Source organism: Ammodytes marinus (genome assembly GCF_949987685.1).
Source record: "Ammodytes marinus genome assembly, chromosome: 7".
In the NCBI taxonomy this organism is placed as follows: Eukaryota; Metazoa; Chordata; class Actinopteri; order Uranoscopiformes; family Ammodytidae; genus Ammodytes; species Ammodytes marinus.
Window position 1 is genome coordinate 22,402,763 of NC_137211.1, and position 12,847 is coordinate 22,415,609.

Below are 12,847 nucleotides of genomic sequence, written 5' to 3' on the forward strand. Positions count from 1 at the left end.
GTGTTCTGTTATACATGCATGTTGTTAAGTCAGATTAAAAATGTGTTACTCAATGCAGTTCTCTGTTTCCCAATTGTTTTTGGCACACTATCAGCCTACAGGGCTTAATGGGGCCGGTTGAGCCGGTTAGGCGGGATTTCAGCAGAACAGGAATATCAAGGGAGAACTTGCCCGGGCCTCCGTGTTTGTGTTCCTCAAGGGGACGACTGCTCCGACCGGTTTTCTGGGGTGGAGAGATGAGAGATGGGAGGGTGCGAGGAGTTCTCCCTCACCTCATTCACCCTGTCTCTGTCTTTATTCTCTCCCTGTGTCTCTGTATCACTACGTCCATCTCTGAGGTCTGAGCAGCCTGGCCGTGTGGGGCTGAATGAGTCTTCCGCAACTTCAGGTAAGTTCGCTTTCATTACAGTGAGCTCTGAATATGCCAGAGGGCCAGAAAAGATTGGTTGACAGGTGGGTGAAGTAGATGCAGGTATGCGCGGTTGGGAATGAGGACAACTACTAAGATGAGACATTTCATAATTATTATAGATTGTAAATGGCACCTTCTTCACTAATTCCATAAAATGTGCTTAACGTACAGCACAAAGTGTATGTTGATACATTTAAAGCTGATGAACAATGATCACATATATTTCTCAATTAAGGTAACACAATGTGCAATAGTACAACTTGCAAACTGCTTTTACTTACCCTCAGGGATCATCAAGTGTGCGTGTGTGTGTGTGTGTGTGTGTGTGTGGTGTGTGTGTGTGTGCGTTTGTGTGTGCGTGGGTGGGTGTTTAAAATGTTCACTTTTTGCAATAAAGCAATATTCTCTCATACACTTCTTTCTGTGGTTGACACAGTTACAATAAATATAATGGACATGCCAGTTCACTGATAGTCCCTACGGTGATTAGTTAGACAATATCTTTGAATGCCACTGTCTTATCATCAGCTGTTACTATGTGACACCTAAACTTCCTCTCTCAACTCAAGTCAGGTTTCGATCAACTAACAAACCTCCCAGCTATGTGGAGGTGTTTGAGAGAGGCGAAGTGAGGGTGTTATCTACACAACATGCTAGCTGTAGGTGTGTGCCATTCAGGTCTACATATCTGCATATTTACAAAGAATACGCTAATGCATCTGTCAATAGTGGGACAAAATAGTGTCAGAAGTAAAAGAGTTTAAGTTTAAAATGAACTTGAAACAGACAGTGTGTGTTTTTTATTGTTGATTTGTTTGTTTGTTTGTGTTTGTGTGTGTGTGTGTGTGTGTGTGTGTGTGTGTGTGTGTGTGTGTGTGTGTGTGTGTGTGTGTGTGTGTGTGTTTGTGTGTGTGTGTGTGTGTGTCTGTGTGTGTGTGTGTCTGTGTCTGTGTCTGTGTCTGTGTCTGTGTCTGTGTGTGTGTGTGTGTGTGTGTGTGTGTGTGTGTGTGTGTGTGTGTGTGTGTGTGTGTGTGTGTCTGTGTGTATGTGTGTGTGAATAACAGTCTGGAGACAACAGCAGGGCAGGACAGGTCTTTTCTTGCTCTGCTGAGTCGATCTGAACAGCCTCTCGCCCGACGTATCCTGACATGTCGAGAGAGCCTGATGCACACTGATAAAAACGCTAAATAGGGTTCACAGCAAGCATTTGTGCTTATAAGTGGACATGCGTGTGTGTGTGTGTGTGTGTGTGTGTGTGTGTGTGTGTGTGTGTGTGTGTGTGTGTGTGTGTGTGTGTGTGTGTGTGTGTGTGTGTGTGTGTGTGTGTGTGTGTGTGTGAGTGTGTGTGTGGACCTGACACAATGTGATTACTCCAATGTGGGCACATACACATACACATGGGCGGACAGTAAAAGTTGTGTTTCATGTAGGGGAGAATGGGGTAATCTGAGACACTTTTTACATTTGCTCCCCTCTAAGCGAGCTAAAATGATTTATCACTCAAATTTACACATTTCCCATTAATTCAGGTTTCCTAGAAATGGGCATTAGCAGATTTTTTTCAAGACAAAGGGTAGTGAAAATATGACTGTTTTAAAAAAAGTTGTCATGTGTCTCACTTTACCCCAGCTGTGGGGTAAACTGAGACAGACCAGAAAAAGCAAGGGGGTAAACTGAACCACTTACACTTACACTCTGAAACTACCATAACAATACAAATTGTAACAGTTAGAATCCTGACAGCTAGCTTGAAAACCAAATATTACAAAACTAATGTCAGACTAGTAACAGAATCGTGGGGTTTGGTCAATTAAGCAAAACATTTTTCTAAACACTTGAAAGTAACTCTGATCAAATAAACATATAATTCATATTCAATAATTAACATTCAAATGACAGATAGAACCAGTTAGATTAAAACACGGTCTGGGGGTCAGAACACAGGACCCTTAGAGCCAGCTAGTGTCTGGGGGTCAGAGCAAAGGACAATCAGAACCAGAACAGTCTGGGACTCAGAACAGGAGTAGACCCATCTGTCATTTTCCATCTTTTGTGTCTTTTTTTCTGCATTTGTTTTATTGGGATCATTCATTGAATAAAGACATATTACTTAGAGTCTATTGATGTTAAAGGTCACTCTCCTGTCCCCCACATACATATGTGCCAAACCATGCCCTTGCTGACACCCCTTCAACCATATAACCTCCACCTCCAGCCCACATTGTCTTTTGTCTTTTCAAACTACCTCACTGTCTCCTTGCTACCTCAAATATAATGGGTTCATTAAAAGAGGGCACAGACACTGTCTCACTTTACCCCACAGCATTTGTCTCACTTTACCCCACTGCCACAATTTGAAAAAATATATATATCTCAGCAATTCAGGCTAATCTTCAGTTATCATCATCACATGGTTTCATATGTTGGTAGTTCATCAACATGTGTGATAGAAGTTTTTCTACCTGAATCAATTTGATTAGGCACAACAATCGATTAAGTTGACAGCAAGAAAATTTACTTTTACATACAAAAAACGAATTTTTGTGAAAAAAACATGCTTACAACATCACCATGAGGTCCTCTCTTTCATGGCCAAGGGGAAATGAGAGGGACTTGAAAACATATAGGCTACATCTCACATGACCAACAACGTGTTCCGTGTCCTAGATACAGGGGGTGTCTCACATTACCCGATGTCTCACATTACCCCATCCTCCCCTATTTGAAACACAATGTACTAATATCCAGCACTCCAGACCTGGCAGGACCAGTCTATCCAGTTTCAAACATCCACTACATAACAACGGAAATTGCAACTACAGTTGAGTTGCCTATAAGTGACCGCTTGAAGAAGTGTCTGCCGCAATACATCTAGATGTTCAGCACAGTCCTCAGGCTGTAACGCCCCATCCCTACTCATAACTCCGAGAGTGAATTATTGTGGGTGTATACATCGCAATCAGTAGTTTGAAGTTTGAAAATGTATAAGAAGCTTTAGATATGGAGTGTTTAAAGTCTAATGCATCTAAAGTGTAAAGCATTCGATACAATACAATATGGAAAAAACACTTCTATCTCTCTTTTGTTTTACAGTCAGACTCAAGGTCAGGAGATCACCATAGCAATGGAGTGCTTCAACACCGTACTCCTTAAACTGCGGGAGGTCCACGAGCGCGAAGTGGAGGGTGAGTGGAAATCGTGAAAAACAGCTGCCATTAAATTATAGAAAAAAAGGAGCAGCCGAAAGTGTCTTGTATAACTGGTGGAATGATTTCATAACCAGGTGTGTTGCTTTTTTTCAGGCTGGCAGGTGAAAATCCAAGAGCTGTCCAACAAGAAAGGCAGGTGAGTTGGTTCTTCACCTCCTCGAACAATGTTGACGAGATATTGGGGTTTAATCATTAACTCAGCCGCTCAGGCCTAAAATGTGTGGAACAGGCAGGCATCTGGCCCTGTGTTGGTCTATGTCATGTTTAACTTGTAAGGAAGCTCATGTTGTAACAAGTCATTCACTTAGCTACTGAGTCAAAAAGTCTTTGTTTCGTTTTTCCTAGGAACTAGCGGGGGGAAAAAAAACTGGCAATGTAGTGGGAATCATGTTTGATTCATGATACAACTGGAAGTTCATTCGCGAAATTCTGTCGAAGCTGGTGAAATCATTGCATCACCATGAACACATGTTCCCCTTAGGCTCTATACATAATTCATTAAATGAGTAACATTGTTGGTCAACTAGGCAATATAAAGGTTGTGCTATACCTGATCTACTAATATTATTCCAGCGAGTCACATCATAAAATACAATATCATATTAGCTTCAGCAAGAAAGTTGCAATCATATGTACTGTTTAGTGCATTACCGATACCGATATTCTGTGGATATTAACGCATTTACGCATTTGAACAGGGCTAATATTACAGTAATCAACCAAAAGATATTTATTTTTCTACAACAAAATTAAAGCCAGGTGCATTTATATTTAATTGCTGACCTGATAATGGCGCTAGATGACAAGTCAGAGGATCAGCAAAGTAATGAAGGTTCATCCATCTTTCCAACATGAATGGTCTAAACCACATTTCATCAAAATCTATTTGTGTATATTTAAGTTGAAAAAGAAAACGTACAAAGTATCCTATAGTGATACCTATGTAATCGTTGGTGATGCTCCGAACCACGGAACAAATTGACTGTCATTGTTGGTGGCATCAAGTTCTCATAGAACAACCAATGCCTATGCCAGTAACAGGGCCATTCTGCATAATGAGTCCCTTTACTTTATAGTACATTGTGTGAATAATACTTTTTTTATAGTTTATTTTTTCTACCTTCACTTCATAGAATCTGAGCAGCCTTGAAACTATAAGGAAATAAAAGAGATATGCGAAGCAGCCTATTACTAGTAGTACTGGAATCCATTTGCGTCTATTCCTTCAAGCCACAATGCCTCAGCTTTAGAAAGCAGTGTTCCAGGAAATACGTATTATTCTGTATTCCACTGACTGGGCCTTCTTGTGTTCTTGTCACTGTGTGTGTGTGTGTGTGTGTGTGTGTGTGTGTGTGTGTGTGTGTGTGTGTGTGTGTGTGTGTGTGTGTGTGTGTGTGTGTGTGTGTGTGTGTGTGTGTGTGTGTGTGTGTGTGTGTGTCGTGCATGATGTAAACAGTGAGTCCAAGCGAATGGAGGAGCTGTTCTCCAAAAACCAGCAGATGAAAGTGCAGCAGGGTATGCTTACAGAGAACATCAGGACCCTGGAAAACAGGTACTACTGATGTTACATTGCACTGTACAGAGTACGGTATGCAAACTTGTGTTTTTTTTCTGTCATGTTACATGTAGACCTGAACATCGAGGTGTGTGTTTCTGATGTGCTTGTGCAGGCTGAGGGCGGGGCTCTGTGACAGATGTACAGTAACTCAGGAGGTGGCCAAGAAAAGGCAGCAGGAATTTGAAGCCTCACATATACAGAGCATCCAGCACATCTCTGTACTAAGTACGTCTGTCTTTCTGGTCAGACGGCGATGCAACCATCCATCCATCACTCACCTCAAATGTCACATTTCTCGTTTCTAAACAACTTCCCCGCTCTGATCATGACTTTGTGTGTTGCAGTGACAGAGTTGACCAACCTGAAAAGGGAGAACAACAGACTTCGAGAGGAGATGGGCAATTTTAGAGCAGCACTCAAGTGAGTGCTTTAAACAGATGTTCCCTCATTTTTGTTTCAAAGTATTACTCATTATTCAACAAATGTGCGACCACTATTTTTTTTTTATATATATGTATTTTGCCTACCGAAACATACATTCCTCAACCCATGTTGCTTGTATGACCAGTACCATTACAATTTAACACTTGGCATTCCTAAAAGGATCTCACTATACCGGGAATTTACTGTGGTATGTGTGTGTGCGTGTGCGTGTGTGTGTGTGTGTGTGTGTGTGTGTGTGTGTGTGTGTGTGTGTGTGTATGTGTGTGTGTGTGTAGCAGAGGTCACAACAATGACCATTCCTCCAACAGCAGCAGCACCACCACAGAGGTCAAAGCCAATAGCTCCCCCGCAATTTCACCTTCTTCTAGACCTGAGGCCCTCGTCTTTGCGGCAACTAGCAGGGCTTTCAGGCATCCAGCAGATGGCGACGTTGTCGTGAAAAGTGAGGCTGACAGAAGGACTGAAGGTGAGGATGAGGAAGAGCGGGGGAAGGAGGAAAGTGTGTATGTCATGCTCTCATTCTCTTACATAAGTATATGTGTTTCTGCTTGTGATCAAACAGAAGCTGAACACAGGCAATGGAGCGGAATGAACAGAAGCCACTATGTGAGTTTCAAAATAAAAATGTCCCATGTGCACATTGATGAAATAGTCAAACATCGACACCACTCTCACATCTGTCCGTCTAAGCTAACCTTCCCCTGTTTGTAGCTTCATATTTACCATACATAGATGAGAGTGGTATCAGTGTGCCTGTTTAGAGTGTATTTCTAAATTGCCAAACTATGCCTTTAACATATGTAATAATGAATAGCCAAATGTAGGCCTACAGTCATATTGTTTACTTTCTGCCAGGCTCCACCCTCACAGGAGTCAAACAAGCTTCTTTTATCCACACCCTGGAAAACCGAACATGGAGTTACCCGTGGAGATAAGAGGTGAGAAATATTGTATATATACGATTATCTAGTTTTTATCCTTGTTTAAATGTTGGCATCCCTAATCACTTATTACATAAATACTCTTATATGTATATACATACACATATATATATATATATATATATATATATATATATATATATTAGGGCTGTCAAATTAACGCGTTAATTTCGATTAATTAATCACAGAAAAATTAACGCGATTAAAAAAATTAACGCAGATTAATCGCACTTCTATAATGCCCTTTGACCCGGTGCAAAAGTGGTGCGTAGCTGCACCGAGCTGCACCTGAAGCATGACCTGAAGCAGACACAGCCCGCGCGGGTGAAAAGGAGAAAAGTAAAGAGAGAAGCAGGGGAACGGGCGGGGCCGGGGGCTCTATGGACGGTTTAATAAGCATGAAGGTAGGAAGACATCTTACTTTATTCTCCGCAGCCAGTGTCTGTGCATTATTGATTTAGTGGGTGCAACAATGTAGGCTAGGTTCAAAACAGTATCTCTCAATCTTTCTCCCCGTGTCTCAATTTTGTTTGCTAGCTGTCTCGTCGTCCGCGTAAACGTGTGTGTGTGTGTGTGTGTGTGTGTGTGTGTGTGTGTGTGTGTGTGTGTGTGTGTGTGTCTCTCAATATTTTTGCCTATGAGTACGACGATGGTGAATGAATCGGCATAAGCATCTGTGGCAGTGCAGCGCTGTCTGTTGTGGAGACAGAAGTTACGAGAGAGTGAGAGAGAGAGAGAGCGAGAGAGAGAGAGACTAGCAGGCTATACAGCTGTTTATAAACAGGTATAAAAGTGTCATAAAAGTATGCGATTAATTTAGATTAATTAATCACAGAGCCTGTAATTAATTAGATTAATTTTTTTAATCGCTTGACAGCCCTAATATATATATATGTGTGTGTGTGTGTGTGTGTGTGTGTGTGTGTGTGTGTGTGTGTGTGTGTGCATATTATATATATACATATGTATATACATATAAGAGTATAAGAGTATAACATATAAGAGTATTTATGTAATCAGTGATTAGGGATGCCAACATTTAAACAAGGATAAAAACTAGATAATCGTTTGAACCAAAGAAGAATGATTAAAAGTTTGGCATTTCATCACTCATTAAAGATTCAACTCTCCTTGAATTACCTTACATTACGTTTTGGTGAAAAGGGGTAAGCACTTAATGTTACTGCCAAACACTGCGGTCTAATGAACTGTATAGACATCTAACTTTTCCCTTCTCTGTTTCTTGTAACTAAGAGCTCGGAGTGTCGAGGGATTGACCCAGCTATCCACCATACCACCTCAAGCTCTGCTTCTTAAGAACGTTTCCTCGATCACCGGCGGAGAGGTGAACCGCAGCAGACATGTGCTCCACGCTCCCGTCCCATGCCGTCCTCAAGCCATCAAGAGCAGCCCTGTTACCCTCCCGTGGCCCTTATCTGAATCCTCTGAATGGGGAGCTGCTGCTGCTGCCTCAGGGACCAGCCAAGTGGTGCCACCTTCTCTCAAACACCACCCACCACCACGCTATCCCAACCTGATCCCGACCGGCCAACACGCCAGCCCTATGAGGCAGGTTTTGGGCTCTCTCTGGAACAAGCAGGGCCCCCCTAGGCACCCTGCCAAGGAGCCAACTGTGTTGTTCAGGTTGAGGGGTATGTTGGAACACGAGGAGGCTCACACTAAGCCCCAGGAGACCCTGACCCAAAAGGAAATCCCTCCAACCAAGGCTGAGAAGGTTTCTGGGGAAGGGCTTAGAGATGCAAGCGAGGGGCCTCTTGACCTTTCGGATTGTGGAAAGTCCAAATCCAGCCAAATGCCAAGAGATTATTCCCCTTCAGCCTTACGAGCAGTAGATAGAGTACAGGGCAGCCCGGACAATCATGCGAAGACAAGTCCATCCTCACACGTACCAGTGTCTTCGCCTTCTCCCACTGTCTCTCCCTCATCTTCCACTACACCGGCAGTCAAATATCAAGAGGTAGAGCCTATCCGTGACCATAACCATGAGGTAATGTTAGGGCCTCTTAGCTACAAAACCAACAGACAGAGATGTTGGGCAGATGGTAAAGAGGAGGTCAAAAGGATTCAGGGTACGATGTTCTCGTCACAGCAGGTCATCACAGAGCAGGAGGAGCATGAGGAGGTGAACGGAAAGACAGAGCAGAGCGACGAGAAGAAGGTGCCTGTCCTCACTATATCGTTACGTCCAGGTAAGAAGCTGAGATTTGTTTGTGTCTGTATCCATATGTTTACTGTGTACAGGTAACCAATAAACTTGTGTCCTGTGTCATAGTTGTTTTGCTGGAGTCTCTGAATTCTGCTCTGAAAAAGCAAGAATCGCTATCATCAAATGGCAAGGTAAGGGGAATTCCAAAACCAACAAAGAAGACGAAGCTAAGGCTGTGTTAGCATATATTTTCAAATTACATATGACCAGTTACATCTGAAAATAGTACCTGGTTTCTGGTTGACTTGAGCTTTCTCTGCTGTCTCTCCACAGTCACCAGTCGCTGAGATGGAAAGCAGCTCAGAGGAGCAGGGCGATCAGGGCAAGGAGGAGTGTGAATCAGGGCAAGAAAGCAACCAGAGCTGCAAGAGGAAGAGGGCGTCCGTGGAGACGGAAACCGACAGGGACTCGGACACAGAGAGTAGGCATCAGCTCAGATTATAGTCCTTGTGTGTCTTTCTTCCCTTCTGTCTTGGGTGTGGTGGTCTTCAACAATGTATCGATTTATTCCATGGACTCCACAATCCTTTATCTTCCTGTTTTGTGGACACATGTATGATATTTAAAGGATTGTTAAAAATGTTGGGGAGAGAGCTTCTCTCGATTGGTCTGAGCGCCCACCAGTTGTAAACATAGGAACATGTCCCATTGCTGGCATCTCCTCTGTATAACCTGAATGCAACGAGTCCTTTTTTTCCTGGCGACTCTTTTTCCCTGACCAAAGGGAACTGCTTGGTACAATTTTGATTTTTGTCTCTCGCAGATGTTCAGCGGGACAGGAAGATCAAGATCACAGCGAGAACGGAGGAGAAGAGCCCCAGCTAAGCGGCATTATATCACGTTGACTGTCCCTTAAGACCTTCTGTGACTGATGGGTTTTGGCCACATTGTTTTAACCAGGGCAACTAGCTGTAAACACAACACTGTCAAACGATCACTTGAACTAAAAAGTGAACTGAACTAAACTTTACTGAACGTAAAACTGAAATGTTGAAAATTAGCAAACAGTGGGGTATTTACGCACCTACAGGACACGTAGCAACATTAGCACTCATTGGAGACCAATACAAACATCTCCTTTAGCTTTGTTTTTTTCTCTGCCTCAAACTGAGGAAAATATCCCTCTCTCTTTTGCAACTAAATGCTCCACTATGTACAACAGCTAGTCTTTTACGTTGATTGTCCGATGTTTGCAGCTGTGCAGGTAGTGCTTACTTATGCTGGGCCTAACTACACGACTTTTCACACGATTTGACAGTAGCAGACAACCTTCCAATGTCGGACTGAAATCACAGGAGTCTTGCCTGAGTTGTGGCGCACGCCCATAATCTTAGTCGTTTGGTGTAAGGTGATCATCCGACCCGATTTCAGTGTTCTTCCCATCTTGACGTTCCGACATTATCAAACATGTTTGATATAATCGTTAGTCTTAAGGGGTTGGCTCAAGCAAAATGACGTAAACACTGTCACACTCTCCTGCACCAAGCACGACGCAGGAGGAGCGGCATTAGTCGCGACCTGTCTCCGCCTGTGAGGCATTTATTTCGGACACTTTTACCTAGTAGCCTCGGCTGGAGAACCAGCTGACAGCTGCGTAACCTTAAAGGCGCGAACACACTGCACTCCGCGGCGCCGCATGAATCGCAGGTTCTCCGCCGTGTGATCATATTGGGTCATATTGTGTCCGCCGCCCGCCGCCCGACCTAGCCTTCTCTACTCTGGTGCTAACCGGTGCTGAGAGCACCAGTCTGCTGTGCTGATGGTGCTTTACCCAAGCTAACCGGTGCTAACTTGGTTCATAAAGCAAAACTGATAGCTGTACACAGCAGACAACAGACACACAGGCTATTCACAGAACTTCTGGGAGCAAACTGTGACTATTATGTTTTCATCCATCTTAATTTCCTCTGTCCGTCGTCCCGAAGCGAGTGACGTCGGGAGGAGCTCAACGCTGATTGGCTATCGTGGCGCGGCCGGCGGCAAAAAGTTCAATATTCTCAACTCGAGTCGACTCGACGAGACTTGAGTCGCTGGAGCAGCTCCGAGTAAGAGAATGGCTTAATTTATCTGGGCAGATAGGTTAGATGTACTTTTAAAGTGATCACTAAACTGTTTGATTTTGAATGTTTGATACTGTGCTTTTCATGCTTTTATTTTCCTCAACGGAAAAGTGCTTTTGGGTTTTCATTATTCTCCTGCTGGGGAATAGGCTACTGTTGGTATTGGTTCACACCCATCCGCTGCTCCTCTCTCCCTCTCTCTGTGTGCTAATGTGCTAATCTCTTTCTCTTTTTCTCACACACTCTCACGTACGTTCGATTCCACTCCCGTAGTGTTAACGTATACACGAGTGTTGACTGTAATTGTAAAGTTAAAGATCGCATGGAATTCAAGCTTCCCGCATTTTGGTTTTATGATTTATTGTTTCACGAGATTGTCCGCCATTTTGGTTCCCTTTGTTGCACGCATGCACACCCACACCCACACACACACACAAAATACACACACACTGACCCCTACAGACATGTGTGTACAGAGGTACATTTTTCTAGACGTTTCTTCTTTTTATTACTTGTGATAGTTGTTTCTCTGCTGGTATATTTGGATGATGTTACCTTAAGTTCATTGTTGTTAAAATAAACTTGCCCTTTTATTGTAACTAGAAGTGTCTGTCAGTCATTTGTGTGAATATTTTGTGAGATGTCAGCCTCTAATATGTCAAGGATTCATTAACCTTCAGTAATGTGGATATATTATCATATTTGTAAACTCATTAATAATTGATTTATTATTAGATTTTATAGAGTGATAATTAAACTAAGTTTTATTAATATTGATTTATTTTAACTGATCTAGACTTAATCAACATTCATTTTAAACCATTGATCAAACGAGACATTTTTGCTATTTTGCACTCCTGAGTGGAGAGCTGGTGCCCCTTTGAACTATAATAAATTATTAAGGTATTATTAATCTTCAGATAATTTCTAATAGCAAAATTAATCTGAACCACTTGTGACCGCTACATAAATGTTGCTTCCCTTGTGAGGAATTGCTACAGGAGTTAAAGTTATTGGCGAACGAGATAAGCAAATAAAGCTGGTCAAATAACTAAAGGAAGTCCCCCGCTCGGAATATTGAATTAACTTTTTTTAAATTAAATAATCACAATCGCGTTGCGGAAATAATATTAATCTCAAAAGGAATCTAGGTGTAGTCTTTAGGGGGTCTCATATTTAGCAATATGAGACCCCCTGTCTTTTCAAAATCTCATTCTGTGACTGAAAACTAATGACTAATTGTCTTCAGGTGTGAGTTGATTGTCTTTAGATGTGAGAGGGTGTCAGTCTTCAGTCTTTTCAAAGTATTTTAAAAGTCCTCTGGTGTAAGCCCAGCATTACTTGCTAACACTAAATGCTGTTCATGAAAATGAAAGAGATAACAGTGGTAAACCGTAAATCAAAACAATGATTTAATGGGTGTAGTGTAAACAATGTGTTGTCATCGTGGCCGAGGGGGCCAATTGTTTACCTACATTTGATATTACTTGAGAGAGAAGGAGACATCTCACAGGCTTCGAGATAGACACGGAGGAGAAGGAGTTCGGTCTAACAGGTACTTTATTAGAAGGTTGACATAACAGGATATCAGCTTAGTAGACAACTTCTACTATAAACACAAAGGTACTTATTCATTACAATAGTTCAGATCTTATCTCACCCTACCCTACTCTTGACAATTGGGGGTACCGAGTTCCCTCAGCAGACTTCATTCCTCGGGCATAGAGGCAAAGGCCAAGGCCACGATCTAGTGAAGGCGGTTGGTTAAATACACTATCTGTCTGTGTGTGTGTGTGTGTCTGTGTACGTGTGCATGTGTGTGTGTGTCTGTGTGAATGTGTGTGTGTGTGCAAGTGTGTGTGTGTGTGGGTGACTGTGTGAGTGTGTGTGTGTGTGTGTGCGTGTGTGTGTGTGTGTGTGTATGTGAGAGTGTGTGTGTATGTGTGTCTGTGGGTGACTGTGTGAGTGTGTGTGTGTGTGGGGTGGGGGTGTGTGT

The 12,847-nt window shown here is 42.7% G+C and overlaps 1 protein-coding gene across 6 annotated transcripts; it reads left to right on the forward strand.

The window, feature by feature from the left end:
* The first annotated feature begins 260 nt into the window (after nt 1-260).
* Nucleotides 261-11,450, forward strand: rbbp8l (retinoblastoma binding protein 8-like). Of its 6 annotated transcripts, none has more exons than XM_080031584.1 (14): nt 261-388; nt 3,506-3,597; nt 3,715-3,757; nt 5,078-5,173; nt 5,292-5,404; nt 5,524-5,599; nt 5,899-6,089; nt 6,186-6,229; nt 6,479-6,561; nt 7,819-8,572; nt 8,675-8,774; nt 8,858-8,922; nt 9,065-9,212; nt 9,555-11,450. In XM_080031584.1, the coding sequence occupies exons 2-14, from the start codon at nt 3,537-3,539 to the stop codon at nt 9,614-9,616; spliced, it is 1,836 nt and encodes a 611-aa protein (XP_079887710.1). In that variant the 5' UTR covers nt 261-388; nt 3,506-3,536; the 3' UTR covers nt 9,617-11,450. The 6 variants fall into 6 exon arrangements, with proteins under 6 accessions (XP_079887710.1, XP_079887711.1, XP_079887713.1 ...); XM_080031585.1 differs by having other exon boundaries at nt 8,678-8,774; XM_080031587.1 differs by having other exon boundaries at nt 7,819-8,542.
* The last annotated feature ends 1,397 nt before the right edge of the window (nt 11,451-12,847 follow it).